This window comes from Drosophila subpulchrella, chromosome 2R (assembly GCF_014743375.2).
Source record: "Drosophila subpulchrella strain 33 F10 #4 breed RU33 chromosome 2R, RU_Dsub_v1.1 Primary Assembly, whole genome shotgun sequence".
NCBI lineage: Eukaryota > Metazoa > Arthropoda > Insecta > Diptera > Drosophilidae > Drosophila > Drosophila subpulchrella.
The window spans coordinates 4,112,940-4,139,716 of NC_050611.1; the positions used below are offsets into that span (position 1 = coordinate 4,112,940).

The window sequence follows — 26,777 nt, forward strand, 5'->3', positions numbered from 1 at the left end:
CAGGTGGCTTGTTCAACTTCCCGCCTCTAAAAACGAGTCACCCTAATTCCGCGGCAACGGATGACCAAAATCGTTGCACACTTTCAGGCTGCTGTGGATATAAGTCACTGATTAAATAAGTGCTTATTATGGTAGGTTTAATTTCATTGTTTTCAAAAAATAGCACTAAATATTAATTATGTTTCCGGTGGCCAACTGCAGCCGCCTCTTGTTTGTACCTGCGCAGTGGGAAGTGCGGAGAGCAGCCAGAATCCACATCCACAGCATCCCAGCCAGCTGATTTTCAAGAGTGGATCGCAAGCGCCTGCCGTATAAAAGGGACCGAGGCAATAGGATTCCAGTAGTCCTGTTCAGCGATTCCTCCCCAAAGTGCTAGCGAAAAACCGAGGCAGCAGCAGCAGTATCCGCAGAAAAGGAGGGAACTTTTTGCAGTGCAGAGCAAGCGTTTAAAGTGCCCAAGTACGTGTGGGTTTGGCTTTAGCCGCAGTTGACAGTGCCGTGAATTGTTCCAGCTGCCTTGGCCCTCCTTCTAATAAATTAATTCCATTTCGCCCCCTTTTGTTGCACTCACAAACGCACCTCCTCAGGCACCACTGTGTGAACCACGCTAACTCATTTTAGCGCGCCAACCGAAGATTTCCGGCCATATCCTGCATCCTGCGAAGGAAGAGTGAAGGACGTGCCAAAGGGTAAGTAAGGCGGCGAGCCTTCTCGTCTCATTTGATTGCAATTAAAAGAAATTGCTGTAATTGCGAGTTGAGGAGTGGGAGTGTGGCTGTGGCGCCCGACCTTCCATTGCCAAAGGATTCGATTCCCTTTGCCTCCTCCGGTGGCATCAACAAGCTGCCAGACTCAAGAGGCGCGAACGTGTCACTGGGCGATGCGAGCGGAAGGGAAATAAAAACAAATGCAAACGAAACTAAAATCCATAAATTGATTTTTCCGCCTGCAAAGACCGAGTGGAACAATCCGGGTCCAGGTGTCTTCACGTTTTTACAATTTCTGTGTTGCCCCAGACCAAAAACCCCTAGCCGAGGCGAGTCAACCCCAGCAAACACAGCTAGACAATTGCAAAACACAGACACCATCCAGCACAACCGCCCTTAACCCCTGTTCGCCCGCTCTTAACCCACACAGCTGCCCCTGTCCAAAGCTCAGCCGAAGCCGAGCCAAAGATTTGCGAGAGCAGCAGCAGCAGCAGCCGTGCCACATGCCACATGCCACAACTGTTGGCGTGTGTGTTGGTGTCTGGCCCGCAGCACTGTTCCAGTGTGTGTGCCACACTCCCCCCGTCTGTGTGGACTCGGGCTTGTGACGTAATGTTTGGGGGTTTTTGAACTGAAGCACTCTCGCACACACACAGCACACCGGAGTCCCAGGACCAAGGCATTGAATGCCTAAGCTCATTACGGCTTCAGCTTTAATAGCCACTTCGCCCAGGGCCATCTATTCTCGTTCTCACCTTTAATCAGGTGGGATATCAGGTAAACGGCTTGGCATTCACAAGTAAGTTAAGGCAGGTGCAGTTGGTCGTGTTCAAATTTCACTGCCCTATACATTAATTCACACCTTTAGTCAAAACAGAAGCATGGACGGGGCTTTATAATCAGGCAGGATATCAAGTAGACACACAGAGAAAATTCTAACGCTCTCATCTGAGTTGAAAATGTTCTTAAAAATAGAACTGAAAATAGAAATTGAAAATGATTTTATTTTGCTCGAATCAAGTTGAATTGGCGGTACTTGCATAATATATCTCAACAAATAAACTATTAGTCCAGTCAGTAGTGTATACTTATCAAAAAGTTGTTAAGTAAACTCAATTTAACTTTTCACTTCTCACCATTTCGTTCTAATATTAAGAACATTGATACCAAAATGTACTTACACGGTTTTTAAGAACAAATGTTCTCAATTCAAGAACAATGTTCTTGGATATTTCTCTCTGTGAACGGCTTTGCATTCACAACTTTAATTGGGCATGTGCAGTTTGTCGGTTTCTAATTTCACTTTCTGTGGTCGAAGCAAACATGCAAGTCCTTAGGGCAAAATATCAAGTTATCTAAAGCATCAACAGTCTCTTAAGAAAACGTATGTTATTGTTTCGACAATGTTTAATTGACAGTGTTTAATTGACCTTGTCAAAACAATAACATATGTCTTCTTAAGGAGGCACTGAATTTAATGCATTCATTGGCTTAGTGTGCTTTTAAGCCTTAACAAACTTTAAAAGATAGTTTGCTAAAGCTTGTTAGCACATAACTTTTTATTCCCCAAAGTGTTAAATTAGTTGGATAGTTCCAGATTCACAACTTGCTTGAGTTTATTTCCTTGTGGACTTAAGTGAAAGGATCTACTCTGCACTTAAGAATGAATATGGTAATTTGGCAAAAACTAATATAAGCTTGAATAAGAGGTCATAGTTTTTGGTAGAATCTTATTTTTTATCAGTTTCTTTAAACTTATTCGAACGGCAGGTAGTAAATACACTTAAACCCAAATCAACCATAGAACAAACGGAATTTTTATTAATCAATCAAAAACCATAATTAAGTAATATCAAACATTCCATTTTTCGGCCTGTTTCATGTGGCGGGGCTTTGATTTTCGTAATTATCTTGAAATCAAACAATTGCCCATAATCTACATTAGCATCAATTATAGTGCTAATCAAAAACTTTGAGGTTTCTTCCTTTATTATAGTATAATAAATGCTAACGAATGTCGCATTCTACATTTGAGAATTTCCCAAATGTCTTCCTTTATTATAGTATAATAAATGCTAACGAAAGTCGCATTCTACATTTGAGAATTTCCCAAATGTCATATATTTTATGTGTTATACATTTGAGTTGAAATTTTCTTTCCATTATTTTGCTACTTGGCCCAACCTAGAAATCGTCACAGATTGTTATCACTTATATGATCCACGTGTTAATACTTATGTTTGTAAAGTAAACACTTGGGCCAACCTATAAATTGTCGCAGATCGTTATCACTTATATGATTCAAGTGCTAATACATATGTTTGTAAACTAAACACTTAGTAAATTTAAACATAATTGTTTTGAATTTTTAATATCCTTTCAATGTTTTGTAAAAGATTTAAATAATCCAGACAGAATGAAAACGAAATGAATACTTTACTAGTTAAGTGTAAATTATGCATAGTCACATATTTCCTACCACTGAAATTACGTAATGAATCAAACGTTATGAATCAAATTTAATAGACCCATTCTGGGGCAAACTCTAAACTTGCCCATTTTAGAAGGCAATAGAACTCGTCGTCCCTTTGCCAGACATAACAAATTGCATTTATCACCGTCCTCAGCCAGCCGCAAACTATTTATCGCATAGGTCAATTGCCACCTTTCAAGGATGTGCCTCAAAATAGCAGGGAAGTGAGGTGGGCGGTCGCTTTCGACAAGTAAATTGAGTGCTCGAGCGCTGCGCCACCGCCGAAGACATGCAACTTTAATGGGCGATAGAGGCCCCAGGAAAATTATTGATTTGGGTCGGACTGAAAGTAGGCCACTTCCTGGCGGGCAGCACAAATGAATGGTAAAGTCGCCACTTGGCCGCAGAATGCACTTTCTGTGCACTCCAGTTGACTTAATTATGACAAACTGGAGACAATTAAGCCCCTTTGTTGCCGGCCATTTGCTGGCCACCCACCACCACCCACTCACTTGGCTTGGGAAAACTAAATCCGACCTTGTCCACCTCCCCGGCGCATTCGATAAATTAGAGTCCGCCGAAAACTAACGAGCGATACATAAATAACCCAGTAAAAAAGGGGCACTGAGGGATAAGAGTCAACTGCATTAAATGCCAACTGCACGGTGAGAAATGAGCCAAGTGGAAAGCGGACTGGGCAAAAAAGAAAGCGTGAGTGCCAGTGAAGTTAATTACAAATGTCCAATTAGGAAACTGACAAGGCCAGGGTGTCCAGGGTGACCAAGAACGGAACGGAAGCCGTCTTTGATGCAATTAAAAACGCATCTGGCCGCAGAAAGCCGAACAAAACTGCACACTAATCGCAGATACCAGGCGAAAATTGCATAATTGCAGACGTAGCTTCGCCTGCCCATTCCAACCCTATTCCAACCCTATACCAACCCCATTCCGCCCCCTTTTTTCAAATGGACCGCAGCATGTGGCCGAGGCACAAAAAAGGGTACAAGAACTTCCTCCAGCTGCTGCGGCCAAAACTTTTCGCCTGATAATAGGAAATTCACAATGCGCTGGGAAGCATGCTACACATTTTCGGTATTTCTGCAGCCCACTGCAAAAGCCCCTCGTCGCCTATTCTCTTTGTGATTTACATAGAACTTGGGCAATAAAATACAATTTATGGTAATTTATCTAGCTTACCCGTAAGCCCCCATCGTCAATGGCACAAATTTTTTAATTAATAAATAAATGTTGCGGAAATTATATCGCAGTTAGGCATTGGGGTGTTACGGGGGGTATTATTCTGTACGTATATAATTACGCGATTTGGCAGGGATTAAGAAGGGCCTGACAAATGCCGCTGTGCCTGCCCCACCAAGGACGCATTAATGAGACGCCCGACGGTGAGGCACTGAGGCGAGGCATCCACATAAAGGCCGGGATACCACTTATCCCTCCGAGCCACACACAAATACGAATACAGTCGGGCCTGCCAAGTCATTAATATTCCGCAACCTGAACGAGAAATAAATGGTTGGGCCATTAGACGAATAAAATGTTTTGAAATTCTAAAAAAATATAAATCTATTGGACAACGGTGATTTATCATTCTGTAAATAAATTGTAACTGCTATAAAAAAACATCAAGAAATTGAAATCCCAAATTATTTTACAAATCTAAGAATAATTTCATATTTTATTTATAAATGAATAAATGTCAGGTTTATGGCATCATCATTTAAATTCGAATACAGTCGAGCTTCCCCAGTCATTAATATCCAAAACCTGAACAAAAAATAAATGGTTGGGCCATTTAACGAATAAAATGTTTTGAAATTCTAAAAAAATATAAATTTATTGCACAACGGTGGTTTAACTTCCTGGAGTTGTAAACAAATTGTAACTGCTATAAAAAAAGATCAAGAAATTGAAATTCCAAATTATTTTACAAATCTAAGAATAATTTCATATTTAATTGATATAATACATATTAATGTCAGGTTTATGGGATCTTCATTTAACCTTTAACAAAAAATAAATGGTTAGGCCATTAAACGAATAAACCTTTAATCTAATAGACAATGATGATTTATCTTTCTAAAGTAGTAAATAATTCTTATCTGCTCTAATGAAATACAAATCATAAAATTGCAATCATATTAACTTGTAAAAGTCAAAGAATAATTGCAATATTTTATTGGCAAATTAATAAACGTCAATAATATGGGATCATCATTTCAGATGAGTTGTCGGGACTGAAGTAGTGAACTTGGTACATATCATCAAAGCTATAATCCATTATTTAAGGAAATATTTTACAAAAAATCGATTGTTAAAATTGACCAATATAATAGTAAAACGGTCCTTAACCAACGAATTGTAAATTTTACCCATCAAATAGTTAGTAAAGGGTTATTATAAAAAATAGTTATGAAACTAAAAAAAGGGTACAATAACCCCCAACCCATGGATTGTAGTTAAATAATTACTTTTGTCCATCATCCAACCCATTAAATATATTTGGTAAATTTTTTCTATAATAAATATATACCTTAAAATTGATAAAGTTATTAATTTAATTCATAGATACGTCACTGTGTCATGTGTCAAAAACATATTTGTAAAATTTTTAAAGGTGACTTTCAGCTAGAGTGGAGTATGTAGAATTCTTAACATTTCAGAGTTTGGCTAGGCGTACGAGACTCTTGACCCAGTTGGGAATTTTAAACATTATATTTAATATATTGGAGAATATTTGCAAAGTTATTGTTGCATACTTTTGTGTGAAAGTTTTTACCTTAGAATAACTATTTTTGATAGTTAATCAACAATTTACTATTACATCGTATTGCAATAACAAAATACACATCACGTGGACGTAACTATGTTAGTAGTGGCTTAACTATTAAATGGTAAACAAAGCTATAAGAAATACAAATACAACCATTTTTAATAGTAAAGTAAATTTTTTTATAGTTACTAAACTAAACTCAATTTCACCAAGCAAATTTTGTTGTGTGTATAAGGGATATATAAACATTTTTCAACCTTAAAATTGATGAATACAACTTGAACATTCCAATTCATTCGCAATTTAAGATAACATCTCACAAGGTCCAGTTTGTAGACATTTCACTGTGGTCGCCTAATGTCGGCCAATGATTCTTCCTGTCACTTACGCTTCAAGGATGCGTGAAAGCGAATCCCTCCCAGGGATGGATTGCCCCACAGCCCCCACCCTCCCCTGTTGATTATGATTACGATTTGGAGATTCGCAGCAAACGAGCTCGGCCACAAATGGCCAGAAGGTGCGGAGGAGGGACGCCTACGCGTTCAAATTGGATGCATAAATATTTCCCTTTCCCCGGGTTCTTTGCCTAATTGGCGCGAGGATTGCGTTGCCATTTGCGATTCATTGTGTCCGCCGGCCACTTGTCAGCTACAAATTGCATTTCGAATTCAGCTGGCCGGCTAAAGTGAATTCAAGACGAATGCAATTGTTTCCAGCGTGGCACATGAGAAATGTTGCAATCGACCCTCGGGCGCTGCTTTGCACACTTCTCAAGTGGATAAGGTGGGTGTCGGTGGGTTAGGATGGGTGGGACTTAAAAGGATTACGGGCGGGTGGTGCAGTGAGAATCCATTAGCAGCGTATACGGTTGTTGATTCCGCCAAAGACCGTGGCTCGCATTCGCGCCTTTTGCCAACAACGAGGTGCCACTGGGTGAACTCCGACCCGCTGGGTGGTCCATGTGGGCGGTGGGTGGAGTCCAGGCGGAATTCTCCGTTCGCAGTTGGCCATATCATTCGGTTTGTTGGTACTTTGCCAGCAGAATAATAGATTGACTTAAGCTTTGTGTGGAATTCAAATAACTTGTTAGCCCCGTTTGCAGCTACGTTTTCACTTTTTATCCGTAGAATAATTACAGGATAACGCCATGTTCGCTGTCTTTGTATCCTTTGAATATTTTAGTGTGGGTCTAAGTTAAGTTCAGGTGTATTTATAGCTTTAAACTTAGGTGTATAAATGTATTAAGAATGGAATATAAATAGTGCTTTATATAATGAACGTACTTTTATATCAACCATTTTGTTGTATAAATGATATATTATCTTACCATTTTTTCTATGTGTCTATAATAGAGTAGTTCAATAAATCAGAGCTTTATTGCATGCTTTATATTCCTAGACTAAAGGCTTAAACTGTAGCTCATTAATAGTCTCGAGTTGTCTTTTCAATTACGTGGCTTAAGGGAAACTTTAGATCGTTTACCATACTCGTAAAAAAATAACACTACTGAATCGTGACAACCCCACATGACGGGAAAATCAGTGGAAATCATCCGATCAACGGGATTTATGGAGCCGCAGCTCGGGTTGCTATAGGTTAATAATAGTAATTCTACCTAATACCCCAATCGGCCTAATGTCATGTTCAGTTCTTATCAGCACTTGAATTACGAGGTCATTATCGGCGAATGAGTTGTAGAAACAGATGAGAGTCTCGCGAAATATTCGCATAGCCGAGTGACAAAGTACAACGCGGCGATAAGTCTGGAATGAAAGCACTACTGCACTGTACAGAATTTCAACTTCCCAAACCAACTAAAATTTAATGATTTTCAAAAAATGTAGTGCCTGCTAATTTAAAAATTGTCTTAATTTATATGCTTATTTATATGCTCTTAGCTTAACTTAAAGAACGCTACAAAATTTATTTGGGTCTCGAAATGGGAAATTTTTTGAAAGTGAGTAATTGCCAAGGCTTCGAACGCAACGGAAATCCCATTTAAAGATTCTTTGATATCAAGAGAACGGGTTTCGCTGAAATCTGCGATAAAAATGATTTCATCGATTATATACTTAATTTTTGTTTCATAAATTTACTGGGCAATAAGACTTAATAAATGATACAATTATAAGTTTTGACAAACGCAAGCTATAACTTTATAGATAGGGAAATTCTATTGAAATAAAACAGTTAGTTATTTTTATAAAAATAAATGAATGTAACTTAAGATGTTAGTTATTTTTATAAAAATAAATGAATGTAACTCAAGATGTGCTTACCAAACTTTATCAGGCATTATTTCCCTCAGTGTGTGTCCCAATGAGAGTCACTCGAAACAAATGAAGCACTTTCACCCCAACCCCCGCGGAGAATCGCTGACCACAGTCTCGCCGTGTCTGTGCTGATATTTGCATTATAAATAATAAAACATAATAATTTGCCTTAATCGAATAATGACCCCCAGGCACTGCGATGGCGTCGCCACCACGCTGCGGGCACCGTCGGATCCCCAGATCCGCCAGATCCGCCAGATCCGCCGTCTGGAATTCGAAACAAGGCCGGAGAGCCGGAGCAGAGCCACGGCCCCACCAGGGAAGTGGAAGTTCCCGCAGGCAAATTATTCAATAAAAGCCACAAAAACAGCGAAATAAAAAAATTATGAGGCGACCTGTCGGGAGGGATGGGGGGGAGGGGAAAGGGGAATACAGAGGAGCAAAGCCAGAAATACACGTGCTACGGTCGGTAAAAAATAAAAGGGGAGCCAACAGAGGAGCGAGCTGTGCTAAACAAATAACAGAAAATTTAAAACGGATTGCAAATGCAATTGTGTTCCAAGTACAGGGGGACAGCGCTAAGGTGAACTACGAGTATCGGGGGATTTAGAATTTGCGAATAATTAATTAGCCACAGTTACGTATGGATGGAGTGTTAGGCCTTACTACATTTTGAAACCCCTTCTAAGAACTGATTTAATTGGTTCGTTTCAGTACTCCTAAATATTTTAAAATCCACTATAAAAGAAATAATACATATGAACAGAAGCAGAAGTAATATCATTATACCTTTTTTTATATAAGTTAACTCTATTATCCATGGTTTAGGATAAAGTAAAAAATATAATTGAAATTATAGAAATATTATACTTGTTTTCTTATATTTTATTGTTTTGTTTTATTTTATTTTTAAAGGTTTCTCGTACTTTTAATATCACATCGGTTTGGATTAAATTTTTAGAAAATAAATTTTTTTTTACAAGTTGGGCTTGAGTTAGTTTCAGAATTCCGAGTTGAATTGAGTTGGAGGTAAAACTGTAATCACATTAAGGTCAATTTACTCCAAAGTCTGGTTCAATCCAGCTGGGGATTCCTGTACGCTGATTCACGACAGCTGGACTTGTTTTCGGAGGCGATACCAGAAATGAGTGTCCGTGCGCTGGGCACAGACGTCTGTGAATCCCCACAGTGCCGGCCAGAAGTCGGTCAACCACTCGATCCAGCACTTTTAACTCAAGTTTGGTAAACGTGTTTCAGTATTTGTCACTCGATTCGGCGATAATGTGAAAGGAAAACAACAATAAACGATGACTGCGAAATGCCCTAAAATTGGGGAGAGGTGCTTGTAAAACAATCAAAAGCCAGTCAGAACAGAAAAGTTCGTAATCATTTATCACAACGAGGTTTTTCATCGTAGGGCACTCGAAGCGAGTGTATTTGGTTTACTTGGTTGTCATCCCCTCCACAAAATCAGCTGCTTGCAGCAATAATAAGTGAACGAGCCGAAAGCGATTTGCAAATCAACATTGCTGTTTATGACGGAGAGTTGAGCAGAGCGCTTTTCGGAATCAGTTTCAGTACCACTTGGTCCGTTCGCGATTGCCGTCTTCTCTCCGGTGGCTCAGCACCACTTCAGCACCACCTCCATCAGCTGTTCGGAACCCACTACCTCCACCACCCTATCGCTCGGTGGTTGCCGACGAAGAACGTGCCAAGACAGAGTGCCAAAGTGGGTGAAGAGCGCAGTGGCGGGTTCAAAAAAGCGAGGTCCGACCCACCGTAAACCGTAAACTTCGAGAGTACTGGCCCCGTGTAAATCCCCATCGAAATTGTACGTGCGTGTTATTGGCGGAGGTGGGCGGTTGAAAGTCAATTTCCGATGCCAGCCAGTTCGGGAAGTTATTTACGTTGGTTCGGAACCCCTGCATTTGTAACTGCACTACGAAGAGCAAAAATAAAAAACAAAGCTCTGAGTTCATAAACGAAGTGTTATAAAAATAGCCTAGCTATTAATACTCTACAAAGTGTCAACATGTTCTTTAGTGCAGACTAACTTTCAAACGAATATGACAACATCTGCGTGAACTGCGTTTAAATTCTACAAATTTAAAGAGATACAAAAATGATATACGTATTAAATGGTTACTGAAATGAGAAGTGTACAAGTGTACAATGTGTATAAAAGAATGAAGCTAAAAGCCAGTGCTTTACTTTTAAGTGAACCCTTGACAAAGCTTTGATCTTAATTTTAATTGTCAAATACAATTCTTTGATCTTAAGTTCTGTTTTCAAGGTTTCAATATCTTTATCCATGACATTTTTCACATCAAAATAATATTAGAAATCACTTAATATATTGATTGAATCTTGCAGTTTGGTACGAGTTATATATGACAATCTCTCTTTGTTTTGTGTACTGTGTTTGTTAATACCATTTAAAACTTAATAAAAGTTAAAATGTGTTCTTAACCGTCATAACTGTAATAAGTTGTGATTAAAGAAAAAAATTTTTTTTGGTTAAGACTGTGTAAATCTATAGTTATGTCTTTGCTTTGAACAATACATTTTCCTTCGTGTAGCCGGCGTCTGGAACCCGTCTTATCGCATTGGTTACGCTCATCGAACCGACTACAAGCCATATACCCACTTCGATTACGAGTATTTATCTTGACAAAGAGCAACCTCCCGCCGATTGTGTTGGGCAAGCGGCCACAATGACGCTAATCTTGAGTGTTCGAAAGAAATACAAACATTATAAATTCTTGCGATTCATTGCGATGCCAATGCTTGAGAAAAATCCACCATATCGGGAAGGTCTTCGAAAGTCGGCAATTATCTCTGCTCAATTGACGACCTCCGATTGTGCGAAACTGAATCTCAATAGGGGAATCTCCCTGGGCACAGAAACTTAATGCGGTAAATTGATTTAAATGCAGTGATTAAGCATTTCAAATTCAATTGGCTGGCATTTGTTATCGCCGTTGAACGAGCGATCTAATTAGCCGATATGGAAATGAGGAAAAACTGTTTGCACACGACATGTCTGTTATTTTTTTCGAAAAATCATTTTCATCTCGTTGCGACTAATGACATTGGGCCAAATGGCAGAAATGCACGTGCCAAATGAGGCGGCGAAAACTATCAGCGAAAATAAAAGACCGAAATAGTGACCCAAATGCAAATCGGAATCCGAACCGGAATCCGGATTCCGGATTCCAATTTGCCAATCCACTCAACTTATTTGGCGGAGCATTCAGTCAAAGTCAGTCAACTGTCGGTGATTGCATTTTGCAAATGCCCCAAGCCAAAGCTTACGCTTAAGCTAAAGCCAAAGCTTACGTTAAAAAATCGAACAGGAGAAAACGGTAGAGATGGCCTCGACTATTAGATACCCAGCTAAAGGGAGTGCGAGGGAGATGGAGATATGCATGCGGCAAATCGGCTGTTTTCGAAATTGCACAATTTATTTACCTGTATCTTTACGGAATCGCTTCCTTCTTTCTGTTACATACTTTCCGACGAATCTAGTATACCTTTTTACTTTACGAGTAAGGGGTGTACAAATCCGGGTTCCAAAATCCATAGACAGAGCAACAAGTGGCCGTGAGGGTGAATTCCGTGCTTAAATTTGATTCAATGGCTTTATTAAAGCAAATTGCAATGTCACAACAGCAGCAGATGGGAATTCTCGTGTAATCACCCCAGTCAACAAGCTAATTAAGGCGTATTAATATCGGGTTTTGCGTTTGTTCGGTTTATCCAAAACCACAACATTTCGGTAGAGCTGAAATCAGATCAGGCACAAAAAGCTAATAAATATGGGTCAACCAGGTATACTCTATGATTTATAGCACTTTTTGCCCATTAGTTTAATTAACAGCTAGTTAACAACTAAAAGCACCCGTTTAATTCAGATTAGGCACAAAAACTTTATAAGTGTAGGAATATTTTGGTGACTTATGGATAATGTATAGATAATTTATATAGATAATGTATGTTTACATTTGTTAATTTATAGATATATTATGCATTTTAGATAAGACACATCTTAAATGTATTTTTTCAGCGAATGCTATCAGATACTTAAGTGTTATTTAAACAGCTGTTCTAGCACAAACCAATCTCACCTTGTCACCTATATCTCTGTCTTTTGTGAGATTTAAATTAGAATATTCAAGTTCAAGGTCAGCACACAATAACCTCATTAACATAACTAATCCACAAACAACGTCGGATAGTAAGCCACAATATTATGTTACTTTTATGACCACAAAGTACATGCATACTTTATGCAAATTCAATGGGGTTGGCTCAATTTTAAAATTAAGCTCGAGCAGCAATTTAATTGAATTTATTGCCGGCATGTGCGCTGATTTGTGCAATTCTCACTTGTTTGCAGAACGCTTTTCGAAAATCAGCTTTAAGCAACCACAACTGCCCGAGTGATTCCGATTGTCACCGAGAAGAACAGTGAGCCAGCCACCACAGCAACTTAACGACACCACCGATCACTGAATTTACACCTGTCCCAGCCGCTAGAAGCGCCACCTCCAACCACCCACCACCACCCACTGGATGGATCTGAAGCACAGCGCAAGTGGGGCTGCCGAAAACAGCGAGCTCATCAAAGCCACCAGCAAGTCCACAGACATGATATCGCCCAAGGACAAGGAGGGCAAGGCCAAGGCAGTCGGCGGACAAAATGCCCCAGCCCAAGGTAAGTTTTACTATTATAAGTACTAACAGTGAAAAAGCATATTCCTTAATACCTTTAAAAATAATATAGACTTCAACCACATCATCCACAATGAAACAGAAACCCAATACCAAATTTAACACATAATACTATAAAGTAACACAATTAAATCCATTTACCACAATGGTTTTCAAGTTAAATAATCATTTAACATCTTCAACACTTATTAACACTTTATTATATTATAGAAATATGTAATATATATAAATTCAAACCGTATTCATAAAGTTCATATCAACCAATCCCCCGCGCTTACCCCCAGGTACTTGTTTTAATATGCTTAATGACTAATCAGAATAACAAACACTATTGTGGTTAATATGATATTATGACTAATATGATTATGATACATAGGAAGATAGAGAAAATTGGAAGATAATCAAGGTAGCAACATTCAAAAAGAGGAACTCATTTATAGGTTTTTAAGTTATATGAGGTCAACAACACTGATAGTATTCTTATCTAAATAGTTCAATCTTTAGCGCTTGGGAAAAACACTTGAAAATGCCAAAAAATCTATTGTTTGTTCATTGTGGGGTGATGAAATATTTGATTATTATCAATTTGATAGGACTTAAATTTAGATAGCAAAGAAATGAAGCGGAATAATTGAGTTAGCAATGTGAAACTGATTATGATATGCTGATTATGCAGGAAGCATTTAATATTAATTTAACATTACACCTTTATGTTAATGATAGGTGTAGCTTGCTCAGTCATTTGAAACAATGTAGGAGCAAAGCAATATTACTTAAACACATGCATCGTTTGTATTTCATGCCACGAGTAGTTACCTTTCAAATGTATCTACATATATATGTTCAAATTTATGTGCACCTGCACTTTGCATGTCAGACATGAACGACCATTTTGGCTTAACTGCACCTCAAGGTAGGCAATACTATTGCCGTGTTTGTGATTGTGGTGGGGGTGGCTATGGATGTGGGTGGGTGGGTGTTAAAGGGTGTGCACAACGACGGGCATTTGTATGCATTGCAATCCGAGCACCACACAACCACACACAAATGCACTTGGCAAAAGCCTGCCAAAGCCACCGCCGCACATTCACTTAAAAGCAAGCCTGCCCGCAGCACTGAGAAAAATAATATATTTTTATAAATTATCTTACATTACATTAAAAAGCATTTTCTAAGATAAAGAAAATATATTTGTCAAAATGAAACAACTCTTTTTAAATGAACTAGCTTCAAATATGTTTTAAATATTAATAATTTTACTTTTTTATTATCAATCGTAATATATTCGAATAACTCGGTCTTAAAAAATGTTGTTTAAATAAAAATCTCATTTAACTCTTATCATAGAATTATTTATAAAATATTTTATTTATTGATCTATAAAAATATTTTAAATATTGATCTCTTTAATAATCAACCGCATTTTAATAGAATAACTCAGGCTTTTAAAATATAATACAAATGAAAACCTCATTAATATATTCGGATATCTCGGTCTTATAAAATTTATTTCAAATAAAAATCTTATTTATCTCATCTCATACAATTATTTATAATATATCTTAAACATTGATCTATAAATATATTTTAAATAGTTATATGGTTTCCTCTACTACGTTTTTACACTCTTTAGTAATTATTATAGTCAACCGTATTTAATAGGACAACTCGGGCTTTTAAAATATGTGTAATTAAAATTAAAACCTCACTAATTTATTATCATAATATTTTTCCTGTGCACTGTAAACACATGCCGGCCATTGTACCTGTATGTGTTTGTGCATGCACGTGCTTTAACTGAAAAATACAAATAAAGAACGCCATCAAAGGTTTTGTACTTTCAATGCCATGCAAGCCAAAAAGTTAGTGACGTCGCTTCTGAATTGTCGCAAATTGGAACAAAAAAGGGATGGATAAAAATAGAACCAAAGCCTATATAGTATACACAGTCCAACGCATGCAATATACTCGAATGCGCTCAAATAAGCCATTTAATTCGCTATGCACACAACGCTTTGCTTACCTATGTATGTAATTCTACGGTTTTATTTGTGATCAAACTTTTTAATCATAAATATTTGCTTGTGTTTCATGGCGCTCAAATGGCTCCCCTGGGAAAACTAAAAGTGCGCACAAATGAGCGAAATGAAAGCGAATGTCACGAGTGCACTTATTCTCCCTTAAAGCGAAAGTATTCCACTTAATTTAATACATTTTGGGTCAAAAGGAAAAGTAGATAGTTTAGATTGTTCGACTTTGTTTTGTAACAAACATCATTAGCCAAAATATGATGATTCTAAACGAAATAAAGTAAGTTCAGGAGATTAACATTTGTATTTTATTGCCACAACTTTGATTAGGAACAATTAATCAAATTAATTCTCATTTAAAATATAATTGTAAATATTATATTACTATACTATCCAATCATTTTTCAGTTACCTTGGCTCATCAGTCTTGGGAAAAAATGTCTTTAATATAATTGAACACGCCATATCTTTGTTATTAAACAAATTACCATTTTAGTGCTTTCAATACTTTTGCTGATTGGAGAAGGTCCATAACCCATAATTGACAGAGTTGTTTAAATATTTATATATCATATCAAAATAAATTTGTTGCGACTTACAAAGACTAAAAGCATTGAAGAATTTATGTTATTGAATAATATAATATATAAATCTAAGTAGGAGACATTAAATCACAGAGGTTTATGTTAGCCTCGCCTCTTCGACATTTGTTTGCATGAGAATCCTTAGCTTCATAAAGCGCCTACTAACTTTTGACGTTGAAAGCCTTTAAGCTCGACCTTGAGAGAAGTACCAAAAATCCCTGTAGGGCCACGCAATCACTAGCAGAACAGAAAGGGCGTATCAACTTATTATGATAATGGGGCGTGGGCGCGGGGTTGGGCCGCCATTTGCATGGATATTAGTTCCGGAAAGGCCTTAGCCCCGAGTAAGTAGTAAGTGAGCAGTGTAATCTGCCCCCTAATCCAGTTAATCCGGTGCAGCTACACGGGTCCTCCGGCGCAGTTCCTATAGGAAGCCTTGAGCCGTTCCACGAGCATTTCGAAGTGGCTTTCACCTGGCTCGCATTCTATTTCTATTTTGCAGGCTACAAAGTCTACGCCCGTCGCTGGGCGGTGCTCATTCTCTTTGTGTTCTATTCATCCTCGAACGCCATGCAGTGGATACAATACACCATCATCAACAACATAATAACCCGGTGAGTAGGGGGATGTCGTGCGATTGCAGCAAATCGTGCCTCATATTTCGTTAAAAGTTTTCATAAAGCTCATTAAACAACTGGGCTGTGGGCGGGGCCTAATGAATGGGGTTGAATAAATTAACTTCCCGTTGGGCGACAACTGCACTCTCGCCATGGGAATTCCCCTCTAATAGCAACTTCGCTTTGTCCTGCAGCTACTACGGCATCAGCGATAAATGGGTGGACTGGACGTCCATGATTTATATGATCCTCTACATACCGCTCATATTCCCCGGCAGTTGGTTTCTGGATAAAGTGGTAAGTGCTGGCACTGAGACAAATACGTATATATCTTGAATTCCAGATAAGTCTTAAGTAAAGGAATTAAATTGATACACTGGTAAAAAATGGAATAATTAATATATATATAACTGCATACTGATATCAACATTTGGTATTAAATATTTGAACCAAATACTAAAGCATAATGTTCAATACAAAACATAATAAAATGCGTGATTTTTAAAAATATATTTTTGAAAATATTTCTTTAATGTATTAATTAAATATTATTTTTGTATTAGTCACATTTACATTAAATATTTTATGTCATTAGTCAAAATAATTTCATATTAAAACTAAATTTAAAACTAAATTAACTATAATTCTTATATTTAATATTTTCATACTTAAAGTAAATAAAAGCCGCAAAGCGTAGCAACAAATATTTAAATTGAAAATTAAAACCTTGGACTTACAAAGTTTTTTTTATCTGTATATACATAGATTAAAGGATAATAATCCATGTGAAGAAAAGCATTCTCTCAGTATTTAAAATTATTGGATAGGATTGCATATCTTAACTATTAAATAATTAGGTAACAAAGATTTTTCTAACATAATAATAAACTGGCTTAAACTTTATTCCTAACTAAAGAGAAAAGAAATACAAAAGAAGGTATACCTTTATACGAAAAAACAAGGGAGAACGCTATAGTCGAGTACCTCGACTATCAGATACCCGTTACTCAGCTTAAGCGACCAAAGGGAAATGGAGATATGCAAGCAGCAAAGCGAGATTTAAATGCGCCACCTACCGGCGGAAGACAGATTTAAGCGTTGTGTGCGTTAGGGTAGGCGTGACAAATTCATTGTTCAATAGAATAAGTTAGCCGCGCACTTTGCTCTCTCTGAGCGCCGGCAGTGCTTTTCTCTTTGCCGCTAAGTTCGGCCGGCAACTATTTACATACACACACATACACGCGTAAAAACATTTCGCACTGTCTGGCTCTGACGTCATAGCTTTTTTTCTTGGGAGGTTTGTGGGCGTTAGAGTGGGCGTAGAAAAATTTTTTTTGGGTCAATCGATAGGTATGGACAAGACTAATACATTTCAGTTAAAATTTTCTATCTAACATCAAAACTGTAGGGGCCACAGTTTTGGGCGGTTTGTGGGCGTTAGAGTGGGCGTGGCACTCTACTGAAACAAACTTGCGCTGCGTAAGAAGCTCAGGAATCTGCTCGCCAAATCTCAATAGCCTAGCTCTCATAGTTTCCGAGATCTCAGCGTTCATCCGGACAGACGGACAGACGGACAGACGGACAGACGGACAGACGGACATGGCTAGATCGACTCGGCTAGTGATCCTGATCAAGAATATATATACTTTATGGGGTCGGAAACGCTTCCTTCTGCCTGTTACATACTTTCCGACGAATCTAGTATACCCTTTTACTCTACGAGTAACGGGTATAATTATAATTAATAATAATACTTATCTAATTATAAATTCAAAATTTTCCTTACTATAGTATAACCATATATGTTAGCTTAATAATAATAATATTCAGAAGGTAATGATTCTTTGGGACTTTCACAAAGCTTTTGTCACAGTTGAAAAGGGGGCACCACTGTTCCTTAGCTCTGACTTTACCCATTATTAATTGCCCCCATTGTGTTATTTCTGTGTCATCAACAGGGTCTTCGCATAACCGCCCTGGTTGGCATTGTGGGCACATGTGTGGGCGCCTGGATCAAGGTCTTCTCGGTGGATCCCTCGCTCTTCTACGTGAGCTTCATTGGCCAGTCGATCGTGGCCCTGGCCCAGGTGTGCATCCTCTCGCTTCCCGCCCGCTTGGCTGCGGTTTGGTTTGGTCCGGACCAGGTGTCCTCGGCCACCAGCGTGGGAGTCTTTGGCAACCAGGTGAGTGGGTATACGATGCAGTCAAAATTCATGGCCATGATGCTCTGCCATATGAGCTGCTCCAACATCATCTTGTGAGTTAGTGAGCCGTTGAATTTGCATTAACACAGAAAAGGCAGTGGTCCACCGCCCCATTTGGCTAGATTGATGCAGTAAGTCGGGCAAGGTCGACCAGTGGGGCCCACTTCCGGTGGGGCGGAAGTGGCTTGCTCTGACATTTTTGCAGCCGGCTGTCCTGTGAATCCTGGCCAGGCCAAGCCATGCAGGCCAGGCAATCATGAAATTGCCAAAAGAGTTGCGAACAGCCACCGCACAAGTCAAACAAAACCGACAACGGCTGGGTCGACCCGTGCCACGCCCACCTTCCGCCTCAATGGCTCCCAATGGTAATGCATGCGGAAGGCTCTTTGAGTGGATTCAATTTGGCGCACTGCATCCGCATCTCTGGCCGGCGGCAAGAGGTTCAATTTATTCAGCAGCGGCAAACAAACGAAATGACCTCTCCGAAATTCTCCGGAGCTTAAGTGATTGCATGCCTGGATGGATGGATACCTTGTATCCATGGTCGTGGTCATCCAATGGGGCTGGACAATTGAAAAGCGGGATGGAGGGAGATGAGGTGGCCTAAGGTGAGCTGACATGCATTATGCGGTTGCAAGTGCCCAACTTGAGATTGCGGTGGACCGACCAGTTGATTATTTGACTTTTGAACTGAACGGGGATGGCAACCACAAAAATTCCGTAAGCCAATGACTAAGGCATTTTCATTAACCATAAGCCAACTTAGAATGTGTCACTGCAAATGGTTTATTCAGGTTCTTCCTCGATTTAGGGTATGTGTCAGGGGGAAAATGGTTTATTCCGTTGTTTCCTCGAATTAAGGCCAATTTTCCCATTAAGCCTTCAGGTGTAAAAAAGCTTGTTTTGCCTTGAAAGACTTGAGCGGATATATGGGTTATTCTGGAACCATGTATGGGAATGTTTGTAGTACAGTGAAATTAAAATTTTAAAGTTAGCACATAGAAATGAGTGCTTAAAGATATATTTTTTAAAGATTTTAAAATAAAATGGAGAAGCAATGCCTCATTTTAATTGGTTAGATATGTTATTTAGTATACATTCTTTAATATAATTTATTCTATCTAATCTAATCTATTAACCGCTTAATAGGCCTATTATTACTTTCATAGAAAAGGCATTAAAACTGATGTCCTTCATTTAAAAAGTTTAATTGCTTTGGTTATATAGTAATTGTAGAAGATATATTTTTTAAAAATAAATGAGGCATAAATCAACAAATTTATTATAGTTAATTCACAAAAGGAATAGTTAATGAACGAAGAATATTTTATCTAAATCAAGAAAGCTTCTCATCAAATTTATTTATTTTATTTCTCCCTATTTAAAATTTGAAATTAAAGTTCATATTAGCCATAAATTTAACATATATATGCCAGAATCTTTATAAATAATTTCAATCAAATGTTTTATCGATGAACTTAACATTTTTGAAATCAAGATTAAATAAATTTAATTTAGGTAAGAGTGAATTTTAAAGGAACCAAACAATGGCCAAAAGTACAGCAGGCCCATGTCACTGCATTGTAATGCGAGTGCAGTTTTTGCTTTCGACAGGTTATGGGCTCAAACACCGCAAAACAATTAGGCCGCTTGCTTAGCCATTAGCCAACAGTGTCAGGTGCGGCGGTGATGAATGACAATGGCTCTGGGAAATGGAGAGTGGAAAATGGAAAATGGGTACTGTGAACGGGGAAATGGAGGGGTAACAGTTTGCTCTTTATGTTGATTTACGAGCACATCGGGTGGCAGGACGGCAAGTGCAAATAGGGGGCTCAAATATCCACCTCACACCTGCTCCTCCACATCCACCCACCTACATCCCTTGCCCGGCAAGACACATTGCATCCTAAACGCACCTGTGCGTCATATTTGCCTTTCACTCGAGTGCAGATGAAAAGGCTTATAATTTCCGCTTGTCACAGGTAGAGGAAGTCACAATGGGATGTGACAATGTGGGGCTACGTGATGATGACGGGCAGGAGCGATGATGCTGATGTTGAATAGTAGTGGGTCAGGATGGCGCAGGGCTTTAAAGTCAGCCCGGGTAATCTCTTGTCGAAATGCCAAGCCGAACTTGTGCCCAAAAAAAAGAGCCTTCATAAAAAACGCAGCGAGGGGCCACGTAGATGGCCCACATGCCGAAATGACATTGAATGCGGACGCCCAACCAACCCAGCCACCCACTCAATCGCCTTGGCAGCCTTATCTGGCAAGGACGACGCACCACACGCTCTGGGATCCGCTACCGCCCACCCCCCAAATCTCGCCTTTCCGACTGGCTGAGCCGAGCTGAAGCGGATTTGGCGGAGGAGCATTGTTGCCAGAGTGCTGAGCAAACACAGTTTCTTTTCCCCCATTTTTTTCTATATTCTTTTTTTTGCACGTCCTTTTTTTTGCCGGATGGTCATGTAAACACGGCCGGAACGAGTTGTGCCGCCAAGTCGAAAATAACATTCTCCAGGGCCGCCTGCGAGCATTACGGCGAAATGAAAACGGGGCTCAGACGCTCGGCTCTCGAAGCCCGTCTCCGCCTCCAGTCGGCTCAAATATTTATTCCCGATACCATGGAGGGGCTCAGACTGCAGCCGAGTGTCCCACTCGAATGTCCTTTTGGGTTCCCCTCGTAAAGGCCCAAATAGCCGGAACAAAGGAGACGGTCGGAGAACGGGAGATGAGCTCCTGGCATCCGCCTGGTTTATGGCCCATCTCTTGGGGGAACACATTTATGCAAATGGCTGCAATTCTATGAATTCACTCAGCCTCATATTGCCATTGAGTTGTTCAAAATCACATTTCTGTTTTTACTCGATTATACCAATCCCCAGCTTTATGGTCCAGGCAAAAGGAATTATTCAAATTTATTGTAGCGCTGTAAATTGAATCCTCGACATTTATTGTTTTATATTGCGGAAATATGGCGGGAAGGATGAAAGATTTGCATTTCATAACCGTATGTTATTCAATTCAAAGAGTTTCAAGGGAATTCAGTTCTGCCAACGGATACTTTGTTAATAGTTATTCAATGTTAATTCAAATCGTAAAAGGTTTGCATTCCTTCCAGTACTAAAAGGATTGGAAATTCTTCTGGCTAAGTTTTGGTCTTAAGATAATTAATTCCATTTCATTTGCAAGTGGTAAATATTTGCACAAGAACCATACGTATTTTTACCTATCTACCTCTCAAAGGATTTTCCATCGCTAGAATCACACAGATTCTTGTTGTAATCTTCTTCAAGTAATCTGCGGGAGATAGTTCAAGGTTTACCCAGATTAATGGGAAAAATTGGGTGTATTCGGGATATTCCTGATCCTTCGATAGTTGAGCTGCCATAAAATCCAACTACCAACCCGGAACACAATCTCCTTAAGTAAAGATGGCAGAGGGGAAAACAGATTCTGTTTGCTCCACGAAATGGGTGGCCCAATCTGGAGCAAGGACCACCTGCAGCTCGGCAATCGGTGTCCTGTCTGTTTGGTCACGATACTGCCAAAGGTTTTCATTTAACGTCAGCGGGAATTGGGTTTTCCCTTTCCAGCAGTTCATTCCTTTGTTTGTGCAAACCGAAAGTTATCGCCAATGAGAGGGGCTCCATTTGGTTTATTGTGTGTGAAGCTGAACTTTCCACCGGGCTGACATTTCCTTTGTTTGCTTAAATAAAAACAATTGGGACTCTGCTGATTATTTGCCTTGCAAAAGGAAGCTGCAGGTGTTTCAATTCAATTAAAACACGAACACTTCCTAAAAGCTTTAATTAATTGAAAAAGCGATTAAGCGATTACATGAAACTACCATATTGCTTTAACGTCTATTTTTAGGGTAAACAATATATCAGTTTAAACTTTGGTCCAATTTATTTTCCTGACTGTCAAGTGTCACATGGTCCGAAATACCGCCACGGCCACTAAAACCGATTTATAGCAATTTTAAAAAGAATGGTAAATAAAATAACAGCAATATCTTTGAACTCAACTAACTGATACCCTTTAATGTACAAATTTCTTTGGAAAATACATTTTGTAGGCTTTTATCTTAAGATTTCATGGTTTTAAGAACCTAGTTATTTATCTTAAACGGATTGAGTGATTATAGTGCTTTTTTAATGAAGTAGACAAAACGTTTACACGATTGCATGATACTCGCATATTGCTTTAAAGTCTATACAGTAACCAATTTCTTAATTTTGGTTAAATTGTGCTATGGTAAAATGCTTTTAAAGTTCAATTTATTTTCCTGACTGTCAGGTGTCACATGGTCCAAAATACCGTCATGGACACTTAAAGCGATTTATAGCCATTTTAAGAACAAAGGTAAATAAAATAACAGCAATATCTACTTTAACTCAACTAACGGATACCCTTGATTCTATTATATCCTATGAAAAATACATTTTGAAGGTATTGCCCAAGGGTTTTATTTATTTTAAACTGACTGAGGGATTATTGTGTTTTTGTGATGAAGAAATTGGCTGTTTCCCCCACGTTACATAATCCACATGATACCCTATCAGTCTTGCACAAAAAATCAAGGAAAATAACTAAAAATTGCATGGCTCAACTTTTGTGCATTGGCGTGTGCGGAAAAAAGCAAAGCTGTCACAGCCGAGCCCGGGGCGTACATCTATTTTTTTCCCCGTAAAACAGCGCCACAAACTTTGACGAAAACAAAAAAACAACGGCAACAGAGAAGCAGTTACTGGGGTGGCTGGATCCGGAAAGGGAGCAGGAATATATATCTAACCGGGCCAGGCCCACTATAAATCAATTTCACAGTTGCATCGTGAATAACACCAGAGAAAGGGGTCGGGGGTTGGGCTGCCAGAGAGTGAAAGTCCGGAAGAGCAGCAAAAATAGCAGCGGATTCAGAGGCAGCAGCAGCGGAACCGGAAACAGATTCCGCTTTGAGCAACTTGTGTACAATCCAGCCATCCGCCCTCTTCTTTCTTCCAGCTGGGCGTGGCCGTTGGCTTTGTGCTGCCACCCATGCTGGTGCCAAATTCCCCGGATCTGGAGACGGTGGGCAGTGATCTGCAGATGATGTTCTACTACGTGGCCGGTCTCACCAGCGTCCTGCTCGTCCTGATGGTGCTATGTAAGTGTTGGCATTTTACACTCCGATAAAGTTTACGTAAACTGAAGATGATAAAATGAGGTCATAAACAAACAGTCTATAAATTCCGAGTGGTTGTTCCTCGTTTTTAAGCACTAAAGTATTTTATATCCACAATTTATTTTTAAAGCATGCTTATTTTAATGGTTTTTGCATGTAACGAGAGTAACATTTAACGGAATTTTAATTAAGAACGTAAATATACGAAATTCCATTAAATATATTGAAAATAACTGCATTAAAAACAAACACACAGCTAAAATCTTGAGAGATTTTACATTCTCGTATAACATTTTTTATTTATATTATTTATTTTAATAATTATTCATAAATATTGATTGATTTTTAGATTAAATATATAATATTATAGGATAAAGATATATCTTTTAATTCAGCTTTTTCTAAATTAAATAAAAAGGACCTATCTTTTAATTCAGCTTTTTCTAAATTAAATATAAAGGACCTATTTTGATTTTAAAGTACCAGTGGTAACAGCTTTACAGAATATTCGGGACATCTAGCAACTAAAACTTGTAGGCATTTCGGTAACTTCTAAATATTCATGTGGATCAAATATTAAAGAAATTTTCATTAATATTGATTGGTTCTTAAATTAATATAAAATATTATAAAATAAGGATACATCTTTAAATTAGTTAATTTCTAAATTAAATAAAAAGGACCTATTTTGATTTTAAAACACCAATAGCTAACAGCTTTAAAAATCTGGAATTTTCACAGTTTTCCAGGACAAACCGCCCACTCCACCATCGGCTGCCCAGGAGGCGGCCCAACTTTTGGAGAGCTCCGGAGAGGAGCAAGTCAGCTTCATGCAGTCGCTAAAGAATCTGATAACCAACCGAAACTTCATCTTCCTGCTGTTGTCCTACGGCATCAATGTGGGCGTCTTCTACGCCATTTCCACGCTCCTGAATCCGGTAAGAGCCGCACTCCTCACCCGATTAATGAGCGGTTAATGGGGGCTAATTGCTGGGATTTGTTTGCAGGTGGTGCTGAAGTATTACCCCGGCCACGAGGTGGACGCCGGACGCATTGGCCTCAGCATTGTGCTGGCCGGGATGCTGGGCTCCGTGGTATCGGGCATTGTGCTGGATAAGACGCACAAATTCAAGTAAGTACAACAATAAACACAGCTCAAGTGCCTTCAAGAGCATGTTCGAAACTCATTACGCATACGCCGTGTGGCCCCGCTGAGAGTGGCCTGCTTGAGAAAGTTTTGGCACGGCAGCTGCAGAAGTTGTTATTAATTGAAAAGGGGGCTTTCGAAGCTTAATGAGCGGTACTCATTGTGGTTAAACCATCCCATCTATCCAGGGAAACGACGCTGGCGGTCTACGCGCTATCCATGGTGGGCATGTGGATCTTCACCTTCACCCTGGACACGGGTCACATCGCGGTGGTCTATCTGACGGCATCGCTGCTGGGGTAAGTCAATCTTATAGAACTATAAACTATAGAATTATAGCCTGTAGAAATATGGAACTATGAATTATATACTGTGTTTATGCTATGCCTATTTCATGAAATCAATTCATGAAATGACCTAATTCGTGTGTGCATAAACACCATTTCATGAATTCGATAACACACGAAAGTTGACTATGAATTCAGTCCCAATTTACGAAATGCTAAGGCACAGCCTACTTCACAGCCTACTACTCTATAGAGCTCTATTTAAAATTCAAATGACTTGACAGCTTTATTAATATCATTTCATGAATTTGTCTGTGTTGTATAAACAGGGGCTATTCTAATTTCATGTATTGGAGAATGCATGAAATTCATAGCATAAGCATAGTAAATGAATGCAAATTACAAATGTTGTCATCTTTTTTCAATCTATATCCTTAAACATTATCTTTATACACCATTTTAAAAACAAAACTACAAGTTTATCACTAATAAATTATGTGGCCACATTCAAAAGGGTGTGATAAGTATTAGACTTAAGTCCAGAGACTATAGCAGACATAGTTATCACTTTCAAAATATTATTTCCAAGATATATAAGGGAAAACACGAAAAAGGTATTAACGCACAGCCCAAACCGTAAGAGCTAGAGCAGCCAAATTTGTACACAAAATTTTATAGAGGGCCTTAGATTATAAGCAGCTGTTAAAAAAGATAAATAAAATATAAAAAATATTAAATTCGAATAAGTGATGTTTTTACATCTAATATAAAAGTCAATGCATCAAAATAAACATTTTTGAGATTTTAGAAAAAGTTTTCCAATTTAGATTCAAATTTACATATAAAGGACTTAAAAAACCCTGTTTGTTCGATCACTGCATATATCACTTTACTAGACTGTTTGTTATTAAGAAATAATTAGTTAGCTTGATATTTTTTGTAGAAATGCGTATAAGATTTCCGTATAACTAAGACCAACTCCTTTGCAGCTTCTTCATGACTGGCTACCTCCCGGTGGGCTTTGAGTTCGGAGCCGAGCTAACCTTCCCAGAGCCCGAGGGCACCTCCTCCGGACTGCTGAACGCCTCCGCCCAGACCTTCGGCATCTGCTTCACGCTCTTCTACTCGGAGCTGTTCACCACATTCGGGGACATTGCCGCCAACATAACCATGGCGGTGATGCTGATTGTGGGCACCATCATTACGGCCACCACCCAGTCGGATCTGCGGCGCCAGAACGCCCAGGTGCCCGCCAGCGGGGCTGGCAATCCGTAGGGAACTCACGCCGGCCCGGCGACTGTCTTTTATGTATAGTATTCTACGCATATCGTTTTACCATCTAATTTATTTAATTGTTTACTGTACATTCCGTTGTAGCATTAAGTGTTGAATTTTAAAATGTTCATTAAAGGTGCATAGCAACACACACGAACACGAACACACACACATACACACGAATATGAGTAAGCTTAGGCAGTTATTTTTTAAATTTTATATTGGCCACCGATTAAGGTTTAGTGCATAGGTTAGGCGAATCTAAATTCAGCAGCCCCAAGACTTGCATCGAAATTCAGCTTTATCTTTGCGTTGCAACTGCACCACAAAAAAACAGCCACACAAGAACAGACAAGTGTTACATATATGGAAGTATCCTTCAGTATTATACCCAAATACCCTAATAATCTAGCGAACGTTGACAATTTGATTGCTACGCGGAGTATCCAAAGCAGTTTGAGGCAGTGTATCCGAATCCAGCGAATGCATTA

The 26,777-nt window shown here is 38.9% G+C and overlaps 1 protein-coding gene across 5 annotated transcripts; it reads left to right on the forward strand.

The window, feature by feature from the left end:
- The first annotated feature begins 345 nt into the window (after positions 1-345).
- Positions 346-26,483, forward strand: LOC119552070 (feline leukemia virus subgroup C receptor-related protein 2). 5 transcript variants are annotated; one of them, XM_037861841.1, is made up of 12 exons: positions 346-459; positions 588-689; positions 12,641-12,711; positions 12,774-12,958; positions 16,092-16,203; positions 16,401-16,503; positions 18,165-18,389; positions 23,418-23,559; positions 24,319-24,515; positions 24,585-24,709; positions 24,913-25,023; positions 26,001-26,286. In XM_037861841.1, exons 4-12 carry the CDS (start codon positions 12,817-12,819, stop codon positions 26,284-26,286), a joined length of 1,443 nt encoding a protein of 480 aa, XP_037717769.1. In that variant the 5' UTR covers positions 346-459; positions 588-689; positions 12,641-12,711; positions 12,774-12,816. The 5 variants fall into 5 exon arrangements, with proteins under 5 accessions (XP_037717769.1, XP_037717768.1, XP_037717767.1 ...); XM_037861840.1 differs by having other exon boundaries at positions 12,641-12,958; positions 26,001-26,483; XM_037861842.1 differs by lacking the exons at positions 346-459; positions 588-689 and adding an exon at positions 9,823-9,970.
- Positions 26,484-26,777: the final 294 nt, after the last annotated feature.

Bases quoted from the DNA above. Each gene is read 5' to 3' on its own strand.
- LOC119552070 (XM_037861840.1), top strand. From the start codon at position 12,817: ATGGATCTGAAGCACAGCGCAAGTGGGGCTGCCGAAAACAGCGAGCTC. The intron at 24,516-24,584 runs GTAAGAGCCGCA...ATTTGTTTGCAG, and splicing joins TTTCCACGCTCCTGAATCCG to GTGGTGCTGAAGTATTACCC. The intron at 24,710-24,912 runs GTAAGTACAACA...CCATCTATCCAG, and splicing joins GATAAGACGCACAAATTCAA to GGAAACGACGCTGGCGGTCT.